The 27,219-nt window shown below is 41.4% G+C and overlaps 1 protein-coding gene across 4 annotated transcripts in view; it reads left to right on the top strand.

Moving 5' to 3' along the window:
* The first annotated feature begins 1,749 nt into the window (after positions 1-1,749).
* LRP4 (LDL receptor related protein 4) overlaps positions 1,750-27,219 on the top strand; it is a 160,249-nt gene continuing 134,779 nt past the window's right edge. For all 4 annotated transcript variants that reach the window (XM_060261335.1, XM_060261337.1, XM_060261336.1 and 1 more), the window contains exon 1: positions 1,750-2,072. In XM_060261335.1, coding sequence (XP_060117318.1) covers positions 1,991-2,072 — 82 coding nt within the window. In that variant the 5' untranslated portion in view covers positions 1,750-1,990. The remainder of the gene's footprint in view (positions 2,073-27,219) is intronic.

The raw sequence follows: 27,219 nt of genomic DNA on the forward strand, positions 1-27,219 counted from the left end.
TCACAATGCCCAGCTGCTTCATGTTTTCCTCTGGGTCTTAGGCTCAAAGCATTGACCATGAGATCTCTGTAATGAATGTCAATAAATCAAAACTAGGTTTGCAACTTACAGATGTGCACACTCAAAGAACACCTAAATAGCATATTCAAGATTGGTACAGCACAGACATTGTCTGCAGTTTTTGATACAATAATTCATAGCACTCTGAGATGACATCAGAGACTATAAAACAAAATATTGCAAGTGTGCTAATGTTTTAAGCATGTTTTATTTTAAGTTTTAAAAATGTGTGTGTGCCCTTTACAGTTTATAAGTCCGCTATCTGGCATTACATTTTATGAGATACATGGCCTGGCTCTACAGGGTCTCATTTATGTCAAAGCCGGCCCTCATAACAAATTAATTTGACACCTCTGATTTATGGTTCGTAGTGGTCCAAAAATTGTTTTGGGCTGCAAAGCTCATTAAGTATAATTTCTGGTTGGACTGGCAAATAAGGAACTGTGAAAGGATATTGTGTTGCAGATTTATTTATTTACATTATTTACAATCTGCCTTTCTCACTGTGATTTAAGGCAGATTACACAATATGAGTCAGTGCAATAGACAGGATGGGACAGCCAAAAACAAGGCTGGGGCTTTTTTTGTAGAAAAAGCCCAGCAGGAATTCATTGGCATACTAAACCACAGCCCCTGAAGTCAAGCTAATCAGAACTGTGTTCCTGCTCAAAAAAAAGCCCTAAACAAGGCAATAGGATTTAGATTGCAGCAATCTTGAGTCACCCAGAAATCTGAAACAAGAGCTGTGAAGTAAAGAATAAATATTAATATGTGTTAAATAATGCTAAAAATTACACAAGAGGATCCTATTTACAGTCACAGTGTGGACTATACACAGCAGCCCAGGGCACTGTCCCCAACTCTTTACCTAAACATCTTTCAGAACCATTTTGTTACAGCACAACCTTATTAGGTGTGTAACAAGCCCTTTTGAATAATTACGTTCTGTGTAACTTGTGGAAAGCCAAGCCTTTGAGGTCTCATCAGGCAGGGCTTTCTAAAAGGTAGGGGCTACAAAAGAGAACGCATAAGTATGGACAGTTGTTCATTTTGCCCACTTGCAGGCTGGAACCTACAGAAGGCTTTGCTCAGATGAGTGAATTATAGATGCCCTACCTGTGTCTGCTGGAACATGTCCACCCTGGAAAAATGCACTGTGCTTGTAAGGGGTATAGGTGTGATTTTGCCCTGGGGGTAAGGTTGCCAACTCTGGGTTGGAAATATTCTGGAGATTTGAGGGACAGCAAGGTTTGGGGAGGAACTTCTGCAGGGTATAATGCCAGAGGCCACCCTCTAAAACTGACATTTTCTCCAGATGAACTGATCTCTGTCGCCTGGAGATCTGTTGTAATTCCGGGGGATTCTCCAGGATCATCTGGAGGTTGGAAACCAACCCATGGGGCGAATCCTGCTGGGGGCGGGAAGGTGAGGCGACGCTGCTGTGCTGCCTCAGGAGGATTGTCCGCTTCTCCGGTTTGAAGACTTTGGGAAGTTTGCCAGGCTCTGCAGCAGCAGTTTTGGGTGAGAAGCGAGGGCGGAGGTTGCCCCAGCGGGACTCCTCCTCCGAGGGCAGGGCCGGGGGCGGCGCACGGAGCCAGAGCGAGCTCCAGTCTCGCCGCCGCTTGCGCTGGGCAGGGCAGACGCTGGTAGCGCAAAGCAAAGCGGTGCTCCGGTTGCGGTGGAGGCTGCTGGTCGAGTGGAGCCGAGACACACCGCGAGCCACGCGGGTCGGTCCTGGCGCCTGGTGGCGGCCACAGGAAGGTCGCCCGGCACCGTCGAGGGAGAGAAAAGAGCCGGCGCCACAGCTCCAGCGGCGGCGAGAGGACCCGGGGATCTCAACTTTTCTCCCCCCCCCCCTTCCTCTTGGCTGCCAAAAGGAGGAGAGAGCCTGCCCAGCGCAAGAGCTGGGGCTGCGGCCCGGATCGCCACCATGAGGCGGCTTGGGGGCTCCCTCCCGCCGCCGCCGCTGTTGCTGCTGGGGCTGCAGCTGGGGGCTCTTTTCTACGGACAAGGTAAGCGCAGGCGACGGACTCCTCCTTTCCCGCGCTCCCAACTGCTGGGCGCCGATCAGGCAGGCTGGGAGGGCGACCGAGACGGGGCCGTGCAGGGTAGATGGAAAATCCGTTCCGCTCCCCCCTGTCCGCTCGCTGGGGTCTGAGTCGTGGCCTTTTTAGCCGGGAGGTCACGCTGAGGTTCGCTCTCTCGCGCTCTGGGCTTAGCACCAGGCACTCGGCACATGCTCCAACACGCTCTGCCCTCTTCTCCTGGCTCGTGCTGTTGGTCTTTGCTGGACACCCTGAAACACCCTCTGGCTCTCCTCACGCAGGGTCTGTGTCGGGGCTTGGGAATGCACCTCCTTTTTCTAACTTGGAAGTACCGGGACCAAGGCTTCGCCCTTCTCTCGCTGGAGCTTTACCTGGGCTGTCTCATTGAACAAAGTGGGGCTGCGTTCTGTGTCCCCTCGTCAGTAGTCCACTCATGACAGCAGTGGGCATGAAATAGCCTTCTCTTCATTCTCTCCCCCATCGCTCCCCCAGTTAATAAAACTAGAGGGAATGGCAGACAATCTAGAAGAGTGACGATGTATGAGATGTAAATGTAACTTTGCACATGTTCTGTTATTGCTTAAGACTTCTGCACATTCCAGTATTGAACTGAATGAAGTAGGTTCCCCGGTTGAGCTCTGGCTCGGATTAAGCCCTCTCCCTTTTGCAGCAGGGTGGAGTGGCGGCGCTGCTAATTTGCAAGTGGTGTTCGAGTGTTTCTGGCGCCAGCAAACAGGGCATCCTGTCGAGTTAACTACCTGCTTTCTTCCCTACTTGGCATTGTCTTTGCCACATCCGTTTCTCTCCTCTCTCTCTCTCACACACACACTCTTATTGCTGAGGAATTCTGGGTCTCAATCTGTGTAGTTTCATGTATAGTACTATATTTTGATCGAACTTTTCTATCAAAGTATTAAAAACTTTGTTGCTGTAACCAAGCCACATCCCTGCAAAGCCACAGTAAAGGGATCTTGACTTCCTTCATGTGCTTTTTTGCCTTGAAACATGGCTGTTTTAAAAGGCGCCTTCCCTTTTGATGTGTATGGTGCGGCTGCCTCCTCTGAAGTTGATCTAATAAATTTAGTCCTTTGTGATTTCCCTGCTGTGTCCGGTTTCTCTCTGTCTCTTTGTGCCTTTCTCAGCTGTGCATGAGAGACTGTAGCATTGTTGAATTTGGTGCTAGAAAGTTGTATGTGTGCAGGTTATTTCTAGCCTCTGTTGCGTGTTGGGACAGCAGCCCTTCCTCACCAGGAATGCAGCTGCTCTTCCTACTAGACAAGCCCCTTAAAGATACAGTTGTGATTTGGTGGATTCTTTTGGCGCTCTCTCTCTTTTTAAATGTGGTGATGTTAAGAATACTTTTCTTAACATTTGTAGAGGATGAAACACTGTGCAAGACAATGATGTTGGGAATAGAAAGGCACATAAGTGGACCCCTCCTCCAACTTTTTCTACCTGTTCTTTAGAGCATAACTTCGTATGCTTTTACTATGCTGCATTTAAAATAACATGTAGGAAGTTGTAAAAAGTTCATTAATTGGTGCAGAGTGTATTGCTGGTGCTAAATACATGGTGGTGTAGTAATAATTGTGTTGGAAAAAATATTAAGCTGTTATGAATAAATTTACTTATTTTTAAGGAGAGGGAGGCCATACAAATGGCAGCATACATCTTTAATTTGCGTCTGCTGCCATCTAATTTCATCCACTTGCCTCTCCAGATGTTGATTTGAAGTTGCAAGAAATTTCTGCCTTAGAAGTATTGACTCCCATCATTTTCACAAGCATTGGCCTTAGGGCACAATGAAGCTGTGTTTAGATCTTAAACAGTTCCTTTGACTCAGAATCTTGCTTGCATGTACACATAAACAGTGGTAGGATGGAAAATATGGAACAGAATAGGCTGAATATGACAGTTTCTTTTATTGCTAAATATAGGAACTTAAATTTCTTTACCTAGTTCTATGACAGAGTAGAGGGAGAACTTAAAAGCTAGAGTATTGCTTAGCTAGAGGACTGAGAGGAATTTTACTTTGGCTGTTACCCAGGTGCTTCTAGTTAATGTGTCTTGGCAGTTAATGACTGTGTGGGGGATGGTTTGCTGTAAAGTGCAGATCATTTGTCATGCTTGCTTGTAAGTAGTGGTGAGTTGATGTCTAGAGAAGGCACTGTATGCCATATTGGGAAAAGCAACATATATGTCGGATACGCTGTTCTAGTATTCTTTGTTAAATTTCTCTTCGTGAGAGGACACTGGGATTTTGTTTAGAGTTATACTATATTCAAGTAATCTGAACATGGTTGATCATTCTTTGCTTTTTAGATAGAGGTTCCAATATGTCACATAAAAATTATGACAGTAACAAGTGGGAAACTCTTGGTGTGTCCCACTGAACTCAGTGGGCCATTGCCATTCATAGGATTGAGCTGCATCTTTATTAGCTCTGAGTTCAGGGAAGCTGAATTTCAGATGCCTATTTTCTTTTTCTTCATATTCATTTTCAGTTTTAATACAGTGCTTTATTCCAGTGCCTCTGTGGCGCAGAGTGTTAAAGCTGCAGTACTGCAGTCCTAAACTCTGCTCACAACCTGAGTTCGATCCCCAGCGTAGCTGGGTTTTCAGGTAGCCAGCTCAAGGTTGACTCAGCCTTCCATCCTTCCTAAGTCGGTAAAATGAGTACCCAGCTTGCTGGGGGGAAAGTGTAGATGTCTGAGGAAGGCAATGGCAAACCACCCCGTAAAAAAGTCTGCCGTGGAAACGTTGTGAAAGCAATGTCACCCCAAAGTCGGAAACGACTGGTGCTTGCACAGGGGACCTCTCCTTTTCCTTTATGCCAGTATTTGTGTGTGGGGAGGATCAGGCTTCGGATCTCAAGCCACTACATCTTCACTATATATCAAGAACTTTATAATGTGGCTGTAGTATGGATTTGTGCATTCAGAATTTGTACACTGATTCACTTATCTACAAAGCCTCCATACCTTTGGTCTGTGGTAACACAACAGCCATTAAAACAGTATTGCACATTTACTGCATCCTGTTAAATTTGGATGCTTTGTATGATTGACCTTTGACATTCTTTGTATAACTGACCTTTGAAAGTACCAGATGAGGAAAATTGTTGTGTAATGATTAGGTTTTAAGAAGAGGAGATCTGGAACTCAAGCAGTACAACCTTAAGCAGTTATTCTCTTCTAAGTCCATTGAGTTCAATGGATTTAGAAGGGTGTAACTCAGTTTAGGATTGCACTGAAGAATTCTGTCCTAAAAGCGTTCCTCCCTTAACTCATTGTATGAAGGCTAATTGCAGTCGCTCCATATGGTGGGCATGGTATCTGGATGGGAGGGGCTTATTTTTTCAAGGACTGATATATGGTTTTCTGAATGTAAAAAATACATCATGACTTAGTAGAATCCTTGTCAGTGAAAAGCAAATCATCTATTATCAATTATGGAGGGAAACATGAACATAAGAAAAGCCCTTCTAGATCAGACCAGTGGTCCATCTAGTCCAGCATCCTGTCTCACACAGGGGCCTAAAGAATGCAGAGGTTTAGTGCAGGTCTAGTGCAGGGGTGTCAAACTCATTTGTTAGGAGGGCTGAATCTGACACAAATATGACTGTGAATATGAATGTAATGTTGCAGAGATATAAACTTTATAAAGGACACAGACAAACACAATTAAAGATATGTTTAAACTTAAGATACAAACATGCTTAAAACTCTTGCAGTATTTTGATTAAAATGGAAAGGCAGGGGAATAGTGAGATTTGGCAATGCAATTTTTAAAATAAAACATCAAGAAAAAGCACAAGGATCACAGCAGAAACTAAAAATATAAAATGCTCTGAGCCTGGGAAAACATGAAATGACTGGGCATTGCAAGCTTCTCTCCCCCCCCTCCCCCGGTCTTCTCAGGTTAACAATGGCTCTCCAGTGTAATATCCCCCTTTGGCTATGAGTTCCCAAGTTAGAGTACTCACTAGGTCAGGTCCTTTGAGCAGAGACAAGCATCAACCCTTTATTTGCAAGAACATAAATCCAGGAAGCATGAGCTTTAGCTGTCTATATAGGAACAAACATTGAAAGTGAAACAACCTCAGCTCCATTAAAACACATTGTGGCACAGACAAAGTTGCCAGGAAAACGTGAAATGGATTTTCCATTAAGGTCTCTGGGCCCTATCTATTTGGGCACAGAGACCTTAATAGAAAATCCATTCCAAATTTTCCTGGCAGCATTGCTTCCTGGCAGGCCAGACATTTGACACCTCTGGTTTAGTGTCTCTGAATGTGGAGGTTCCACTCAGTCATCATGGCTAATAGCCATTGATAGATTTATCCTCCACGAACATATGGCTCTAGTGTGACAGGATTTTGGAAACTGGCATTTAATATACATAGATGAATATTTTAGTTGAAAGTAAAAAGTCCATTTTTAAAAATGAAGTTTTAAAAAGTCCTACTCTTATTCTATGGTCAGTGAGCATGGTTCCTCTACTCCCGTTTTAACTTCTCAGTCCTGTCAAGTAGGTTAGACTGAGGGCCTAACTAAACATTACAGTTTTCATGTCTCCTTTGTGTCAATGCTGATCCTGTTGATCAGACATACTATGGGAGTTCAGTACTCAGAACTTAATTCTCAGCTCTACATGCATGTTTCCCAGCTCTACATGCATGTTTTCCCAACAGGGCAAATAGCAGCTCGAGTCTGTTTCAGTTTGGGAAAATACTGCACAGGTAAAGCTTAAGCCCCCCCCTCAAGTGCTATGGTTCTGATCTGAATCAGGTTTGTATGTGCCTGGGAATTAAGTTATGCACATAAAATTTTCAAAGTACATCTGGTCAATAGCATCGGGGCAGACATATGGGGAACATGAAGACTTTGCAAGGTGTAGTTAAGCCCTGAGATATGGTGACTGGAGTTTCATAGCAAATGAAGATTTGACATGCCATCCAATACCACACTAGAGATAGCCCAATACAGTCTAGTTTGATTAGCTGTGGCTCTACAAGGCCTTAGGTAAAGGTCTTCCCCAGTCCTTAGACACCTTCTAACTGGAGATGCTGAGGACTGAGCTGAAATCTTTGCATGCAAAGTACACACTCTCTAACTGGAGATTCTGAGGACTGAGCTGGAATATCTGCATGTTAAGTACACACTCTCCTACAGAACTATGGCCCTTTCTCTTCTGAAAGATGCTCATTCTGTACAGTCTTGGCGATGATATTATAACTTCATGTCCTGCTGATAAAAAAATTCTGCCGTGAACCGTCACAGAAAACAAGGATAACCTGGACTAAAAACTGTTTGAAACATCTGGCTGCAAATTAATGGCACGTACTGAGGCAGGTAACAGCAGTCTAATAGAGGGAAGCTGTGTGTTGTTCCAAGAAGCACAGAATGCCAGATTTTAGTTATGTCAACATTCATCTGTAAATTGATTATGGAATATTTATTATTGTCAGAAAAATGCCATTTCCACTTTATTGATTGGCTATAAATGAAAATATGCAGAAAATCAATGAAAGTGAATCTTTCTGGTAGTTATTTTGTCTTTCAAGGAAGAAAACATTTAAAACATGGAGCTAGTGATGCTGAGATTCCCTTTTGTTTTGAATTGTATTGTTAATTCTTTCGGGCCTCTTGAATTCCTATTTGTTCCTACATTGTTCACATGGTTATTATATTTATGCAATTTTACAAATTGAGATGGCTTGATCTATTATAGGTAAACAGACTTGATATATGGAATGAGTTCCTTATCTAGAACTTCACCTTAGCTTTGTAAGTAATGGAAAATGAATTTTTGTGGGAGACTGAACAAAGTTTATTAAACAAAGCAGGAGTCAAGTTTCACCTTTAAGACCAACCAAGTTAAAGGTACAACTGACTCCTGCTTTGTTCAACTGCTTCAGACCAACATGGCTGCTCACCTGGATCTATCTGCAAAGTTTATTAGTACTGTATAAAGGAGCACTTCATAGAAACAAAACCTTCCAATCTTTAAAGCACTTAGTTTGTTGTGGACACTGAAGTTATACTGTCAGGTCAATTTGAGTTCAAGTGTGTGTGTGTATATATATAATTAAACTTTTAAAATTAAACTTTTAAAAGCTGAAACACTGTTTATGCTGTTAAGGCGAATTAAAAAGCTGAAGTGATTAACAATATCACATTTAATCAAAGAGAAAATAAAGACAGAGAGAATGGAACATATGGAAGAGTGACATTACAGTTTATTAATTTTTATTTCTCTGTGTAACTTATTTGTCGAAAGATGCTTGTAACAAGTCAAAAAGAAAAAATAGTATAATACGTTTTACCAGTACAAGCTAAAATGTCAAAAGCAGTGAGCAAGATTTCCTGTTCCTTAATACTTTTTCAGACTGCATGTTCAGTAAAAAAAAAAAAACTTTCAGAGCGTTGTGGAAATGTTCATCAGTCTGTGGCTTGTTTGTAATAATCTTAAGTACAGTCAGGCCTCAGATTCAGTGGGAGCTCACAGGAGCACAGCTCCTGAACCTTTCTGAGAATTCCACCTCCTCCTTCTGAGAGTTCCACCTCCTTGTCCATTGAGTAGTATGTGCAGCTGCATAACTATCCCTGGATGAGCACCACCTATTTTTCTGCAAAGGGACCCCTGAGTACAGTACAGTGTTCTGCAGACTTAATAAGGCTATACTTTGCTAGCTGTAAAACAGATTCCTAGTTGCAGATTCCTAGTATAAAAAAGAAAGCAATGGCAGTTCTCCTTTGAAAATCTAAATATCCTTGAGCTTCTCACATTTTGGTGTCATTATTATTATTATTGCTGCTGCTGCCTGTAAGTAGCTATGAACCATACAGATCTGGACGTATTGGCCTATATGCATTTACTGAAAAAAAAAACTTAAGCAATATTTGATAAATTGATTAAAGTAAAAAGTTGGCTGTTGTAATTAATTTATTTATTTACAATGAGTCATAAGTTATTGGTTTTCCCGTGTAAATATTATGTATATGAAAAGGTTATTTTGCTTGGTGTGGGATTGATGTGTCATTGTAATTCTTGCCCTACTCCAGCAGCTCTTTTTTTTGTAGAAGGAAAGTGTCTTCAATAAACATGGAGCTGGATTCGATCCTACAAATCAGGAGCATAAGCAGCTTGCAGAGCAGATCTTTCCAACCTCCTCCTTTCCTGTAGCAGCTCCTTGTGATCCCTGAAAACCCCTGATTGAGGTTGGGAGACTCTTGGCACTGGGGGCTGTAGTGAGGGGATGAAATAGGGTAAAATCTCCCCCTTCACATCCTCTAGTGAAGAGCTTGTTAGTGTGTGTGGGGAGGGGATTGCCTTAGTGCACCTTGTGCTGCATGGAATTTTGTCTATGAAGATCGCCCTCATCTTCAACTGAAAGTTTTTAGATCAATCACAAGGAGCTGCTGGGAGATTGGGAGGAGGATCCACCTCCACAAACCCTTTGCACTTGTGGTTTGTAGGATCCAGTCCATTAAACATGTGCTCATGGTGCTTTTAAAGTAAGAAGAAAAGGGAGGGACCAAGTTCCCTTTTAGGAGTGAAATTGCAGTTGCAGTCTGGTCTAGACTGTTTCACCCTTCTGTTAATTTGTATGTGACAGAGGAAAGCATTTGCAATTAAGAAAACAGCCCATGGACTTTTGATCTGCTTTTCCTGCTAGTTCCACCGTGGGTGTTACTTTAATAAGTTTACAGGAAACCTTTTCAGGTATATGATAAATGATTCAGGCATATGATAAAAAGATATGAGTGTGCCTCTTTTGAAAGTATGCAGGCTTCACCTGATGGAGCCTTTTAGCTGGGCTTCTCTTGGCATGCAGTATGCTCACACTGCATTAATTGGCATACTGTATTTAGTGGCTGTCTGCATTTCACACAGATCATGACAAAGAACACTAATCGCAGCTGTCATCCATGAAGTTAATGTGTCTAAGGGTTCAGCTTTTACCATTGGGTGTGCAGTGTCTTTGGTTCACTAACATGGCTGTTATGTTAGGCATTGGTCTTCTATGGGATTTTGTTCTCTGTGCTACCCAACAACTGAACGTCAGGGATATTAATTTAATCCCTCTTCTCGTCTCTACAGAACTGAGTTTGAAGAAAAATGTACCCCCCCCCTTCCCCCATTGCTGTTCCTAAACTGTAATTGCAGGAGTTGTTGGGTTTGTTAATTTTGTATATGGCTAATAAAGGAAAGTGATTTTTGTTTGTTTGTTTTAATTGTTTGTTGTAGGTAGCCACATTTATATTTAGCTTTTTGTGCTTTTATATCACATTTCCAAAAGAGTGATAATTGGCCTTTTTCATATGCGGAGTTTTCTGTGAAACAGGGTTTTTCTTCCCTGTTCTAATTTTGTTCTTTGATGGTTCAAATGCACGTGAAAGCACAGTCCAGCAGAGAGTAGGCTGCACAATCCCATTTAACTTGATTGGGAGAAACATACCTAACTCTGTTTTGGATTGTGGCATTTGTGAATAATACAGAAGAAAGGATAGAGTATAGGAAGTTTGAAGTGAAGTTGCTGTATTTCACCCTGCAAGGCTTTTAGATGGTTGGATTTGCCCAAGCGTAAACATTGTTGTGCTAACAAAAGTTTTGTCACTGTAAAATAATTTATATATGTAGCTAAAAATCTTAGAATTTTAGTGACAATATTAAATACTTCTGTTCTGATAAAGATCTACAGTATTCCCTTTGCAGACTGAAAACACACATGCAAAATCAAGATCTGGCCACTGTGGTGCATGACCAGGTGACACCTAGATTTGATTCATGCAGTGCATTCTATGTGTGGCAGCCCTTGAAAAGTGCTCAGAAACTTCAACTGGTACAGAATGCTGCAGCCAGGATGTTGACTAGAGTGAGTCATAGGGGCCATATCACTCCCTTCTTGGCCCACCTTCACTGGGTTCCAGTTTGTTTACTGTATCAAAATTGGCGGGGAGGTCATGGTGGAGTGACAAGAAAAAATTTGCGAAGGTCTCACAGCCAATCTCCAATTCCCTATCATTTGGTTTGCTCTGTGGCAAATTTGTAAGAGTCCGAATAGTACTAAATAATTGGGCTGGGCGAGAATTCGCAGATGCAATTTGGGTCACAAAGTAAGCCTTCTTTGTGGCCTTAACTGCCATCTCATAGGTATTTATAAACGGCCTATAAGATGTTCTTGTTGCCTCGTCATGAGTACACCACCAACGCCTCTCTAGCTGTTTAAGCCGCTGTTTCATCATCCGTAATTCTGTGTTATACCACGGCGCAAGCTATGAGTGGTGGCGGAGAGGGCACCAGGGAGCGATCTCATCAATGGCAGCGGAGAGTTGTTGATGGCACAACTCCACTAAGTCATCTAATGAATTGCCAGGGATCCAAGGATGCTACAGTGCCATCTGAAACCGCACAGGATGCATCTGGCTCTGCGTGCGAGCAAAAATGCGCTCGCCACCTAAACAGGGTTGAGGTGAGAAGACCGTAATTTTATTTTGCATTGTTAGCTGGCTTGATGGCTCTTGTAAGGGCATAAAAGCAGGGTATAAGGGCATAAAAGCAGGGTATAAATTTTGTAAATAAATAAAACTTTAATATTTGTTCATAATTCTTTCCCATGTCATGTAAAATCCATTATCGCCATTTACAGCTATTGATGGTCCTGCTTTTTATTTTTATCATGCCTTCCCTGCACTTGTGACTCACAGAAATAATCAATAAACATCAAAATGCATGATTTATAAAGGTTAGTAATTAAAAGGAGTATTTACAGTTTTATAAGCTAACAACACCCCATTCAACACATCTGCTGCAAAATATTATGCTGCTTCATTTATATGCTAAGAACTTGTTTTAAAATAAAGCTGCTATGGAAACTGAATAAAGAGATTATGTTCATAACTTCTGTAGGGGGTGGCTTCATATGGCAAGTGTGGTATCTGAAGATGCTTTTATTCTTGCTTTTGCAGTTGTGATCTAGAGGTGCCAAGGGAACTGTCAATAGTTACTTGATTAGATCTCAGTAGGCATCTGGGCTCCTACAGAGATAGGTGGTACTTCAAGTGTGTGTGGGTAAATTCATGAAATTCCACACATCCGCCAGTTATTGTGGGAGGAACCCCTCCCCCCCCCCCCACATTGTCTTGGATGCTGGTCTGTAAGGTCCTATGGAAAGATGCAGTTCTGTCTTGATATTATCAGTTACAGACTGACAGTGTTTTTGTGTTACCATCTCATCCACCCCACAACTATTTCTTTACTGTTTTCTCTTTGTAGACCCTGATGAAATTGTTAATTTCATAGATGCTTATCACACTTCCATTGCTTTTGAACAGAGGGGAATAGACAAGGCTTTCCTTTGATCAGGTTATTTTTATCAGGGTGGGGGTCACTTCCACATTTATACAGTGATTTAAAAATAGTGCCTGAAAGATTAAAGATGTTGTTTAAGTGGAATGCATTTGTTCATAGGTCACATTCACACAAAAACCACATGAAGATTGAAGTGTCATGTCCACTCACCTGTATGGTCATCTGTCTATTTAAGAACCTGATAGAAATACGTTTAAAACTGCATTTCTTTGTTATACATATGGAGGAAAGGCTCAAAACCACTTTAAAGATCACATGTGACATTTACAGACTGCCACAGTCTTATAACTTAAGTTCTGGGTCACTGTCTCCAGTTTGAGAATGCACTTGAACAACAGGAGCAAACGCGAGGTTGTCAGTTTGCGTTCCTTCATACAGATTACACAGAAGTTTTCAAATCTGCTTCATCTAGTTGTTTTACATCCTTGGCTAACTGAGGTGTCTTGTCTCTGATCTGGTATGGCAGAGAGGAGTTGTGTTTCCCCCCCACTAGTGTTGAAACTCTCCTGAACTGGCATCAGTTGTATCAAAGATCTAAATCTCCATTAAATGTTGTGTACATTATAGTCAGTCAGTCAGTCAGTCAGTTTATTGCGGCTCTAGGCCAATCGACAGCAACAACACAACTCATCAATAACAGTACAACACAACACCAAGTTGAAATATAACATAACAATATAAAACTTGTACATCCATCAAAGTGGTAATAAAATTAGCTGACGTAGGCAACACTTAACTAAAAGCATCTTCTTTCAAATACAGACAGCATTAAATTTCTTCCTGTCGAGGTCGGTAACATATAGAAACTTAGCAAGATCCAAAGAAAGTTGATCACTCCCATCCCCTAAGAGAAAGTAAATGGTTTGGGCCTGATTTAAAGATTCAGCTAGCATTAGATGGTTCCGCAAAAGTCTGTACCTTGCCTCTGTATGGAAAAGACAGTTCAGAATAAGGTGGGAAACCGTATCGACCTCCTCCAGGCCGCACGGACAGATCCTGTCTTCTAACGGGATCTTGTGGAAACGGCCCATCAGTACTGCTGTGTCCAGAATGTTCAGGCGTGCCAAGGACAGCATCCGCCTGATCTTAATTGGCTGTATCTTTTCTAGATACCTGGCACATTTAAGGTCACTTGTAAAAAAGGTTGGGATATACATCCCCCCAACTTTGGCCAGAGATTGTTTTAACTCCAATTCCAGTAATCGGTCTCTGATAATTTCTTTTGCCCCGTTCTTGAACATGAGGGCTAGGGAATCGATATTCAGATCACATTCCTCTAATTTGGAATTTAATTTCCTCAACCAATTGCTGACAAATGAGTCGTAGAAGATTTGGTGTACAATGTCATCCGGATTGGCCAGCACTCTTAAAAGGACCCAAATACTATAATGTGTGCCCAAATACTATAATGTGTGTGTACATTATAGTATTTGGGCACATGTTAATCCTGGTTCTTGTTGTTGCCATCAGTACACTAAACCAGGGCTTTTTTTGTAGCAGGACCTCCTTTGCATATTAGGCTACACCCCCCTGATATAACCAATCCTCCAAGAGCTTACAGTAGGTTCTGTAAGAAGAGCCCTGTAAGCTCTTGAGGGATTGGCTACATGAGGGGGGTGTAGCCTAATATGCAAAGGAGTTCCTTCAACCAAAAAAACACTGGTAATAACAGTAATCTAATGGAGACTGTTAACAGGACTGATGATACATAATTGTGTACTAGCATTTTGTTGGAAATATGTGTATCTGTATGTCCTTTGCAATGTTCTCAAGTTCCAGTCTTTATAGGGTTAACACTGTGCCTGATTCCCTACTGTCTGCATGACCTGGGAAGAAGATACTGATGTCAGTCAAGGACTAGAAGCGGGAAAACCTGTTTTGTTTGTTTGGTCAGTTAGTTGGGTGACTTCCTTTGTTCAGGTAGAGAGGTCAAGAAGAAGGAAGAAGTATCTTCCATTAAGCATGTGGTTCTCAATGTGTTAGCATGTAGTTCTTTAGTGTTTGTTGTTTTATCTCCCAGTACCCTTTCCCTGTAGAAATAAGTATGTTTTTGCTTTTTCATGTTAAATGCCTCTCAATGATTATTTGATCCAGTGATCCATTGCACTGAGATAAAGAAATTGAATTTCAAACAGAATGCCCTAACACATTTTGTTCAGCTAAGGGCCATGAGTTCCACAGTGCAAGGTGCATTCCCATGGCCAGCCAGTGGGAGTAGGCGAGGTAGGCAGCTACCTGGGGCGCCACCTTGCCTGTTTCCACATCTTCAGGAACAGTCACTGCAAATCTTGGTTTTGGTACCGTGAGTAACCTACCAGTGATAGGATTTAGTACCCTGAAATTATCAAAGAATAATTTCTTATTCTGGCTCTTGCAGAGTGTTGAGATGTTGCTAAAGGATTGTGGACTTGATGTTGTGCATTGTGATATAGGAAAACTCCTGTATCTGAGTAAAACTACCAGACCTGATATTACAGCTGCTGTTGGAATATTGAGCAGAAAAGTAAGTTCGCCTGATCACTATGATTGGAATGCAGTAAAGAAACTTGCCAGAAACTTAAAAGGGACTATGGACTTAAGGCTGATCATTGAACCTTCTGAGAATCCCAGACTAGTTGGATACATGGATGCCAACTATGCAAAAGAATTGTGCAATTACAGATCAACCAGTGGATACTTGTTTTTCTATGGAAATGGACTTGTAGAATGGACTAGCAGAAAACAGACTATAGTGGCACAATCTACAGCAGAAGCTGAGTGTGTGTCAGCAGCCAGTGTTTGCAGTGAACTCGAATGGATTTTTCATCTGCTGAAAGACTTCAAGATAAAAGAACCTGTACCTATTGTAATGTTTGAAGATAACCAAGTGCGTATTGCTATATGTAAAGGGGAAAGCAGAACAGCCAGAAGTAGATCTATTGGTATTAAATGTGAGCTAGTGAAAGATCTACACCAGAAGGGGCTGATTAAGATAGAATATTGTTGTACAGAAGCTATGATAGCTGATATACTTACAAAGCCATTACTTTGTGCTAGATTTGAACGTTTACGTGAAATGATGAATCTAGTTGATGTGAATGTTACAGTGATTAATGAGTAATGACTATTGAATGTATAATGGCTTTGACATTAGACATTGAGAAGGGGTGTTGGATTATGTATCTGTTCTGTATTCCTTTGCAATGTTCTAAAGTTCCAGTCATTATAGGGATAACACTGTGCCTGATTCTTGATTGTCTGCATGACCTAGGAAGAAGATACTGACTGCTGTCAATCAAGGTCTAGAAGTGGGAAAACCTGTTTTGTTTGTTTGGTCAGTTAGTCAGGTGACTTCCTTTGTTCAGGCAGAGAGGTCAAGAAGAAAGAGGAAGTAACTTCCATTAAGCATGTGGTTCTCAATGTGTTAGCATGTAGTTCTTTAGTGTTTGTTGTTTTATCTCCCAGTACCCTTTCCCTGTAGAAATAAGTATGTTTTTGCTTTTTCATGTTAAATGCCTCTCAATGATTATTTGATCCAGTGATCCATTGCACTGTTTGAGATAAAGAAATTGAATTTCAAACAGAATGCCCTAACACATTTTGTTCAGCTAAGGGCCATGAGTTCCACAGTGCAAGGTGCATTCCCATGGCCAGCCGGTGGGAGTAGGCAAGGTAGGCAGCTACCTGGGGCACCACCTTGCCTACAGGGTGTTGCTGGGACCCCCTCCACCCATCCTGTTGCTCTCAGCTTCCCAGGTTGCAGACCCGGGAAGCTTGTCCACCCGGGGCCTGGGCAGATGACAGAAGTGGTGTTGCCTCACTCCCGACTGCCTCCCCTTGCAGGGGAGACAGCACTCGGAGCAAGGCAGAACAACCCCACCACTCCTTTCACCCACCTGATACTGGGGCGGAGGAAAGAGGCATCTTGGCCCTGCTCCCAGCTGGCTCCATTTGCAGGGGAGACAACCCTCAGAGCGAGGCAGAACTGCCCCACCACCCCTTTTCCCCGGCTGAGACCTGGGTGGAGGAAAGAGGTGGCGCGACCTTGCTCCAACCCTCATGAGGGGGCACAGGCATGGGGGCGGCCTTGGGTGGCAAAAAACCCCAGTGCCACCCCTGTGAAGAAGCCTTTTCTGCTGGTGGAATATACCTTGCAATGATGGAATGCACACCCTTAGCTAAGAAGAGTAATGGGATGCATCCTATTTTGTTGTCATTAATTTTATTTATTTATTAAAATATGTATATCCCACAATTTCTTGTGATCGTTTGGCCAAGCTAGTTAAATGGTCTATGGTTAAATTTATTGCTTTGTTATTTCTTCCGTAGTGAAGTAGGATGGTTCTGTTTTCTGAATCGCAGCTGCTAGTCATTAGCATGCCAGTTTGTTCCTTGTTCTAAAGGAAGGCAAGATCTTCAGCATCTTTTTGTAACCTATTGGCAGCCATTCCCAATTTATGGAGCACTCTCTCCCAGTTACATGGTTGCTGTTTTTTTATACTGCATTTTTGTTAGCCTTCAGAAAAAATTGAACCAACTTTGTGGTAGGCAGTAGGGACCTAGCTTTTCCTCCCTCTTCTACTTATGATCCCTTTTGTTTCTTTGTTTCCCCCTGTTAAATTTGTGCTGGTGATGTGGCATGTGTGTTGTTTTCCCAAATAGCCTGAAGTTGGCTGTAACCAAGAGCAGCAGTTAAATAGAGCCCAATTTCCCTGTTTCCTGGCGTTCAATTGTTTAACTCCATTTTCTGGGTTTCTGTGGTTTTGATTTACAGAGAAGCAAACCTCGGTGGTGCCTCTGGGCATCTCTTAAACCATTAGAACAAGTTCCATTATTTTCAAGAGGACGCAGATCTGACATTGAAAATCACAACATTCAGAAACCAGCAGAACATGTTAGTCATCCAGGATATACTGTTGCTAAGCTTTCTGTTCTCCTATGGAGGAAAAAAAATTTCAATGAGAGATTCCATTGGGAAGATGCTGAATTAAGATTCATCCAAGATATTCAGTACTCTCTTTCCCTCTGGCTTGAACAAAACTTGAGTTGTTAATAGCTTAGCATGACCTGCCCTTTACAGATGTTAATTAGTTCTTCTTGTTGTGTTTCACACTCTACCTTCCTTGATAAGCTTTTATATTTATCCTATTTTGTCCAGTTAGGAGGGCCATCACAGATTCGGTATGAATGTTTTTGTCTCAGTTATTGTTTTAAACTGGCCTACAGTGCTCCATTCTCTTCTGCCTGTTAGCTTGTAACTCTAAGTGACTGCTATGGATATATACACCTTGCATCTAATTAAGTGAACTGTGACTCAAAAAAGCTTATAGTAGAATAAATTTTGTTGGTTTTCAGTGTGCCACTTCACTTCTGCTTTATTTTATTCCTTTCTTCCCCCTTAATGCTATCAAAGGCCTTTTTGCGGCGGGATTCACCTCCTCCAATTCTTGTTCCATTTTTCCTTCCTTCCACACCTTGTCAAGTGTTGCATACTCATCCACATTTAATGAAACTCAAACCATGTTTCAAAATTATTTCCTTCTATATTACTAAACATTCACCCCCATCATGTTTAGTAATACACAGGTGGTAACCTGCAAGGGCTTCTTTCGCTTTCCTGAAAGGCACCATAGACTCTGTCCTTTTCCCAGCTTCCTTCTCTCCTTCTAGTGTTGTCAACCACCAGGTGGGGTCTGGGGAATCACAGGTGGGCTCCTTCTGTGATCCTCCCAGGAGGTTTGCAAGGTCTGTGTTGGTGGCGTTTCCAACATACATTTAAAGGGAATGCATTCCCTTTAAATTGTTTTTGCAGAGCCGTGAAACGTACAAGTGAAGATCAAGCAGCTACTTCACCCATCCAGATGTCGATGAAGTCACTGTTCACCTTCACTTGTGTACGGTGTGGCTTTGTGCAAAGGCCATTTAAATTTTAAATGGCTTTTGCACAGACCAAATGGATAATGGATCGATCCATTAAACACCAAGGTTTGTGGTCTGGGGGTCCATAAACCCCACAGACCTCAAACTTTGGTGGTCCTTTTTTTTTGCTGGACCATACTTATCCCTATTGGCAAAACTGTCTCCTTCCCACCCAACAGCCAGCCTACCTTTATTATTATTTCCTTCTCAGACTTTCACCAGTCTTCCTCTGCATTCCATCTTCAGCCATAATTATTATTAACTTACATTATTTGTACCTCACCCTTCTGGTTCAGTATCACCCAGTGAGCTTCCACAGCAAGATGAGGATTCAAACCTGGGTCTCCCAGACCCTACATTGAAGATCTAACTGCTGCACCATACTGGCTGCTATTGAACAGTAGGAAGCAGGCAAGCCTAGTTGAGTCATGCAAGTCAGATGGTATCAGGTCACACAGAGGTGAGGCTGAGGGTTGCCAGTGTCTAGGTGGGACCTGGAGATCTCTCAGAATTATAGACTACAGAACTCCAGACCACAGAGATCTGTCCCCCTGAAGAATATGACTGCTTTGGAAGATGGATGCTGTGGCATTATATCTGGCTAAGGCCTCTCTTCCCTCCTGTTCTCCTCAGACTTCCTTATGCTTATTTCCCAGCCTAAAGCTAGCAACCCTATCATGCCTGGCCCAATGAATTATCCCTCAAAAGCCAAAATAGGTTTGGAAAGGGCCCTCCCCCTGCCTTTTTACTCACAAAAACCTAGCCTAGAATACTATGGTTGGCTAGCAATGGCCACTAAAGAATCCATAGCTTAAAGCTATAGGCACTCCTTTTATTATTTTTGGATTTTTAAAAAACCCACCAGGTTTGTAGAAAGATCTGTCACAAATGTTTGTAGAAAATCCATCACCAAATTTACCGGTAAGTATCCTCAGATCTGGCCAGCTTGGCTATTAGTATATAGATGAGAAGTGGTCTGCATGGGAAAATGATGTAACTGTTATAGGAGTAAAAAAAATTCCATAGACATAAAACATAGAGAAATTCTGACAGCTTGCTACATGTGCCTTACTAGAAATGGTGCAGTAAGAAACTAGACACTTAAGGGCTAAGTACATCCTTAGAGCTAATTCAAATGCGCAGCTGTATATATGCTAGCCTTTTTCCTTGTTTAGAAGCATTCCATATGCATGGACATTTTCTTGTGAGTAGGCACTTTGAAATGTGCAGTGTAATACATAATAAAATCCTATCCTACTTGAATAACTCTCACATGCATGAAAGGAACAATCTTTTTAATAAGCTTTGTGTTGAAAGAAAGCTACTTCCTGCTCTTGGGAACCTTATAAATGGAGATTAATGGAAACCTCTTAAGTGAAAGAATCATTGCTGCATGAATGTATGAACACATTAACTAATATGTATCTTGACACCCCGCCAGGGGGTACAAGTTCCATAGATGGTGAAAGTTGTTCCATGCTTGGACACCTCTTGTGGTTGGCCTAATTTGGTTTATGAGATCTGTGTCTCTCTGGAAGTTGGTGTAGAAAAATGTACAGCTTCATTGTTTCTTATTTTGCATGCTAGTTTGCTTTTTTCAGTTACTAATGGGCTGTACCAACCGCACCCAGTCCATGACGTTCTGTCCTCCTCTGCAAGCGGGCTTAGGGCGTGTCATCATCATCATGGTTTCTATACTACCATCTCCACAGAGCAGGCTCAGAGCAGTGTACAACAGTTTAAAGCAAAATAATATATTAAAATGCAGTCTACTAATCTTAAAGTCAAACAATGTCATAAGCCTATATGGTGCCTCAATACATAAGTTTCTGACCTCCATTGGTGGGAGGGGAGAAGAGTGAGAGGCCAACTAATGCCACCAATTGCTGTGGAAAACTGTTGCTGTCCTCAACTGTATGCTTAGCAGAACATCTCTGCCTTGCAGGCCCTGTCATTTGGCAGAGAGTTCCACCAAGTCGGAGCCAGGGACTTTCAGCAAATTTTGTACTCCTGAGTGCAGCACCCTCTGGGGGACATACCTGCAAGTATATTGGTCCCTAACTGTTTAGGGTGTTAAAGGTAAAAAACAGCACCTTGAATCTGACCTGGTACTCAATTTGGAGCCAGTGCACCTGGCAAAGCACAGGTTGTATATGTGCTGTTAATGGTGTTTCTGTAAGGATCTGGGCTGATATATTCTGGACCAGTTGTAATTTCTGGATCAGTCTTAAGGATAACTCTGCATAGAGTGAGTTACAGTAGTCAAGCCTAGAGGTGATTATTGTGTGGATTACTATGGCTAGGTTAGACAGGTAGGGGGCCTTGAAGTTGCATGTCTTCAGTGCTTGCTACCTCCAGTCTTATTAGAGTTATAATTATTTTTTACTTTGAAATAGTAATTCATGTTGTAACTTTCATTGGTTAGATCTTTCAAATTCTTAATGTCTGCTAAGCATTTTACACAAGCTACTCTATAACATGTATATTTTTAGGTGAATGAAATTTATTTCACAAAACACGAAGACCCATGTGGCAGTTCATACTTTCTTTACATTTAGGATTTTGTTTATATCCCAAAATATACATGCCATATAATTTTTGAGCTTGCTAAAAACAGTACCCTGTGGAAAGAAACAGTACAATGATTTGTTTGAATTCCTCCTCAAGAGGACTATCAGATTTTCTGAGAACAAGGAGTTTTGTGGCACTTTTTAAAGCACATTTTAGCACACAGTCTAGCACATTTTTGCTGGCAAGAGTTCAAAGATTACAATCCTCTTTTTTAGATAACACCCTCCCCCCCCCCCCCCCCAGATTAAGGGTGGGGGATAGGTTAGTAGTTAGAACATATGCTATGCATGTGGAAGATTCCTAAGTTCAGGCTCTGGCATCTCCAGGTAAAAAGCTCTTTGTTAGCAGTTCAGAAAGCCATCTCTTGATAGGACCCTTACTTTGACCCATTGCAGATAAATCCAGGGGGCAGCTGTGTTGGTCTGAAATAGTAGAACAAAGTTTAAGTCCACTGGCACCTTTAATACCAATGAAGTTCCTGAGGAAGTGTGTGTGCACACAAAAGCTCATACCTTGAATAAAACTTTGTTGGTCTTAAAGGTGTGATTGGACTCAAATTTTGTTCTAGACCCATTACAGTTTGGAATAGACAATGCTAGGCCTCACATAGTATAAGACTACTTAATACATTCAAGGCTGCAATTCTGTGCATGGTTAACTTGTGCATGAGCTGCATCACATTGTTAAATAAAGAAAAAGTTTAACACCACATATCTGACAGAATGCATGGAATAGGAAACTCAGACTTCTTTGCTAGAGACTAATATTATATATTGGTGGAAAGAAAATGAACAGCTCTTCCTTGCATAAAGAGAGAGGTAAAATATCTAAGTAAATATGCCTATGATCGTATGAGTATCACTGAAACTCCCTGGCCTCTGGATTGAATTTTATTTATTTATTTTTGGTAGAAAGCAGTAGGAAAACTGATTTCACTTTTTTAAAAAAACCATAACTTTTTAGTGTTACTTGCTAGTGTTACAAAGTGCAAAAATAGGGGCAGAAAGGGGTGTTTTCCATAGTGGAACTGTGTTTTCTGTTTCCATTCTCTGTTTCTGACTGAGAAGATATTATAAAAGAAAGGGAAGCAAAAAGGAACCCAAAGACAGCTGGGGTTTCTCTTGAGATGAAGAGCAGCATCAGCATAGGGCAGAAAATAAAAAAGTAAAATTGACTGCAGACCTGTGATGCTCTTAAAGGCACAGTGCAATCTATGTATTTGCCTTAACAGGCAGTCACTGTAGGGGAGGAGGACTTCTTCACCACTGGCACTGTATTCCAACAATTTTCCCCTATGGTGTCTCCTTCTCACTCTTGCTCAGGAACCCTTTAATGAGATGCTGGACCCACATGGAGCCCTGCAAATATAAATATTTCTAATATGCCCTGTGTCTTATACAGCTCGCCTCTTTTTCAAGTTCCTGCAATGATAGTGTGTCATAACCATCTTGGCTGTCTCTTCCTGTACCCTTTTTCCAGATTTTGAGTTGTGGGTTACATTGTTGTCCATGAAACAGACATTAGTGTATCAAGTTTTGGGGTGTATTGAAAATATGGTACTGCAATTTCAAGGAGTGTGATTGGGTTATTAACTGAAGTATGGGATTTTTTCAGAGACTGATTTATAGGTGTTATCCTGAATCAGCGTCTCTTGTTTCTATATGCAGGGTTTTGCAGGGGTGTTGGCTACATACCCTTCTGACTGATTGGATCATTGCATATGGTTTGCATGAATGTTGAATTCTGTCTGCCTCTGCTTACCTGCAGAAATTACCATGTTAGTATTTTTAGACTCCCTAATTCCAAAATGAAACTGGGGCTTGCTTCTTTATTTTACATCTGGTTCAGTCTTGGGGTTAACCTGTTTGATGGTGGTAGGCTGATTAAAATAAGTTAGAGCCACTGGTTTGTCATGTCACAATAACCGATTATGTAAACAAGTCCCCAAAAGGTAGAAGACATGGCCTTTGGCAAGTATTGAGAATGACGACTTAACTCGGCACTGAATGTGGCTGCTTATCGCAAGCCAAGTACTGAATGTCTAGAACTCCTGGGGAGTGTTTGTAGGGGGTCAGTGGGGAGATTATTCAGATTTTGAAGTGGTTGTCATTGAGTACTGGCTGACTTCCACACCCCTTTGAGCTGTCTGTCTGAATGGACAAGAGCACTCAGAAGCACTTGGTACTTAGTAGACAAAAGGTACTATGCACACTTCCTCCACCCCCTTATCCTTGCTATATTATTGGGGCTCTTGTGCTTGGTGCCCTTTCTGTTCAATGATTGGGTGTTCGCCCAGCAATTTGCTCAAGGAACAGGCTCTCTTAAACAAACAATACTTGCTGTGCTTTAGCTTTCTGGTGAGCAGGGAAATAAAGGAATGTGACTGCTTGTGGAGGCAGTTGATATAGTGTATGCGTTTTTACATGTGTTTAGACTAGTCCTTTTCATATTTTGTGGCTCTTGTCCTGTAGGACTGATCATTTTTTAAATAATCAACTTCTTTATTTCAAGGTGGTGGTGGGAGAATCCTGTTTGAACCTCTCCGAGTAAAACCATGGAAAAATAGGGATATAGCTATTAGCTTTGACTGAAATCCCAGGTACAAATTTCTGAAGATCAAAGGGAAATCAGTGGAGCTGGCTCACCCTTGACATGCTTTTAAGAAGATCCTGAAGAGGAAAGGGCAGTTAGGATGAATGTTGTAACTGCTCTACCAGTCAAGACAAGGAAGAATAGAATTACAAAGGGCTATAGTGGCATAAAAACACCTCACCTCTTCTCCAGGATATGGAGTCCTGAATGCAATTCACACAGTTCGTGTTGCCCAGCTGAAAATTAAGTGCACCATTCAAAACATGCTCAAAAATTTCTTCATGCTTTCAGAAATTTGACTCTTATCTCTTTCCATGGCTAAAAGGATGAACTGGGGGGTTTTTTATCCCAGGAGTTCCCAGCCTTTTTCACCCTGTGGGCACCTTTTGAATTCTGGCACAAGGTGGTGGATGCAACCACAAAATAGCTGCCACAGGAGATGGACCTAACTACAAAATGTAAAGAAGTGGGATTATGCATAATTCTGATAGTAAGTGTTGTGATCTCTGTCATGTTGTGGGGTAAGACTAGCCAAGGTCTTGCCCTCCCTTTTACTGTTGTGGCTACCACCTCAAGTAGACTCCAGCCCCCCTCTCTTGTAGGTTGCTCAGGGCCAACTCCACAGGGGTCTATCACTATGACATGCCCAGGAGACAAAGCAGGTGGGTATGGACTTGTGCAAACACTTCTTAATTAAATACTTAATTTCTACAAGGCGCAAACTCAAGGTACTACAAGAAAAAGTTCTGTATGCACCAAGCAGAGGCCAGTAGATGGTCACATTGGTAGTAGCAATTAATGGCCAAAAAGATTCTTCTACTCTGAAAAGGGACAAATTGTCTTGCTGCATTATCATGAATATAAACATGTGCATGGAAGCCTCTGATGCATTAACCATTTCACTTTGCCATCATAACCGTTAAATATGGGACAGAGCTAATCTGGTCCTGGTGTCCCTCCTTACCTGTTCCTTTATTAACATTGTGCATGCTGTCCACCATGCCATCCTGTCCCCTGGTAAGAAAGAAGGTGAGGTGACCCTATTTTCATATGTGGTGAGTGACTAAATTAATGCATTTGCTGACTGTATCTTGTACAAATTTGCATTTATACAACTCTCTGCTAGTTTTTAGTAGATTAAAAACAATTAGAAAATTTTCCTGAGTGATGTTGGGGAAATATTTGTCAATGAGTGTGATAGACATCTACTAATTCTGCCCTGTGCATCCTAGGGAAAGAATGACTACTCCAGTATTCATGCGCATGAAAATGAATTTGGTTCAAGAGCAGCATGGAAACAGAAATCCCAACTCTGTGAGCAGTATGAACCAGAGTAACTCTAGAATAAAACAAAGGGTGCTTTCACATATGCTAAATAATGCATGTTTCTGGATACACTGGTTCTCTAGTGTCTAATGGTTGAAGAAAAGCCAACAAACAGTCTTGCTACATCATAATGATGCATCTATGTATATACCCAACCAAATGTGGAGGGCCTGCTTTGGAAGGAAGACCCCACCTTCTTAGATTAGGTGGGTAGCTACTGGGGAAAGGTCCTTTTCAGCTGTGGCACCAAAACCCTGGAACTTTCTCCCCAGGGAGATTTATCCATCCCTTTCCATTGCCATCTTCTGCCAGTGCATGAACATTTACTTATTTTAGTTGTTGTAGATTTTCTGGGCTGTATGGCCGTGGTCTTGGCATTGTGAGACCTGATGTTTCACCAGCAGATGCCAATCACAGTTGCTGGTGAAATGTCAGCTCTCACAATGCCAAGACCATGGCCCTACAGCCCAGAAAATCTACAACAACTAATGAACTCCAGCTGTGAAAGCCTTTGACAACATATTTACTTACTTTGTTCTGCATTTCCTCAGTGATCTTTCCTTCCTAATCAGTGTTTGACTTGTTGTTAATTGTTTGTATTTTATGTCTGGATTGGATTGTTTTAATGATCTGTGGTTTTTTGGAGGGGGCTGGTTAATGATTTTAAAGTGTGATTATATATGTTTTAATTTGTTAGCTACCCTGATAGTCCTTTGAGAGTACAAAGGTGGGATATAAATTTGTAAAATAAACATATAAATGTTGGAAATGGGGGAAGAACTGGTACAGAGGAAAAAGCTATAATTATTGTCATGTGTTATATATATTTACATTTGTTCAAATTGGCTCACTTGATTTCACACACTCATAAGGGAGAGATTTTCTTTGGACAATCTGTAAGAACAGCTGGCTGAGGTTTTAACACCTGGTGAGAGAAAAATATTAACTCGGGTTGGGGGTAGATATATCTAGAAGGGTTTGCTGGGGTCAGGCCCAGGAACTTAAGCAAACAGGTCCAGCTACACATTTAATGACAAGCAGAGTGAAAAGCAGAGAGAAGCATGTGATATATATCATAAGTGGGAAGTTTCTGTACCTGCACATGAGAGTGAAAGTAGAAATATGCACTTTGTAGTAGTCCAGAAACAAGAGTATGAAAAATTTTGTTTCCTTGGGCTTGGAAAAAGGGAGGAGAATCCAGATCAACTTTGAGGGTAGCATCCTGATTGGCTGGAGATGGTGAAAGGAGGCTTGATGGCAACACCATCTTCTGAGAGATAAAAATTATTCATTGAGTAGTACTGGCTATGTTTTATTAAACCTTTGCTTGGGCAAGAAATAAACAGATATATGTGTCTGTGGGCGTTGTGGGCAACTCTAAATTTCTTTCCAGCTTCCAGTATTAAATTAAAATCCTTGTTGGCATGAGGACTAAAAGGGCATTTATCTGTAATTAAACCTTCATTGTTTTAAAATTTATAGTCCACCTTTCTCACTGAGACTCAGGGCATATTACAAAGTGTAGATCAATGCAATCAATAGGATGTGACATCCAATAAGTAATGCAATCAAAGTAGAAAATATGAAAAAAGTATTAGACATGATATGTCAGCCATTGGCAGAAAATGGTATTATATAGGCTAATGACAATGATGTGGAGAAACTAGAAACCCTGCACTAGAAATTAGAGTAGTAATCAGGTCAGTTTAATACCAGAAATTTCAGTGAGGACTTTGGAACTGTAACTGCATTATTTGAGGAGACTCCTCACAGAAATCTTTAGCTGGTTTTAACATGTTTAGAGTATAGCATACCACATGCTATCAGAGCCTTCAGTTATCATAATTCTGAAGTGGCCTGTTTATTTTTAGTATGCATAAATATATATATTCTTACCCATAAGTATTCTTTTCTGTATTTTATGAGGTTCTTTATTGAAAAAATTCATTTTCTGGTTTCTGCTTGGTCAATAGCAGTTGGAATGATTCATTTACTTTGTTATAATATGCAGGTAGTTCAGTGTTGTATAATTTCTATGTTACAAAGTATGACTGTAGGTATTTTCCTGGTTTTTCTTTTTCCAAAATTACTGGTGGTCTAGCTGTCTGTCTGTCACTTAAAAAAACCCAAAAACACAGATGAGATGTTGACATTGGCTTCTTGTTCCTTACATCCTATTTTTTCTTCTGTGGCTGAAATGAATAGACAATGACCGATTCCTCACTAGCAGTTGCTCTGCCCCCAAGTCTCTGCTTTCCTCAGCTCAAGTGATCAATTCCCCACTAGTTGCTGTGTGGGTGCATTTTGATCTGTGGCTCCCTCCAGTTTCCCTTGCGGCTTCCTGTTCGTG

This window comes from Heteronotia binoei, chromosome 21 (genome assembly GCF_032191835.1).
Source record: "Heteronotia binoei isolate CCM8104 ecotype False Entrance Well chromosome 21, APGP_CSIRO_Hbin_v1, whole genome shotgun sequence".
NCBI lineage: Eukaryota > Metazoa > Chordata > Lepidosauria > Squamata > Gekkonidae > Heteronotia > Heteronotia binoei.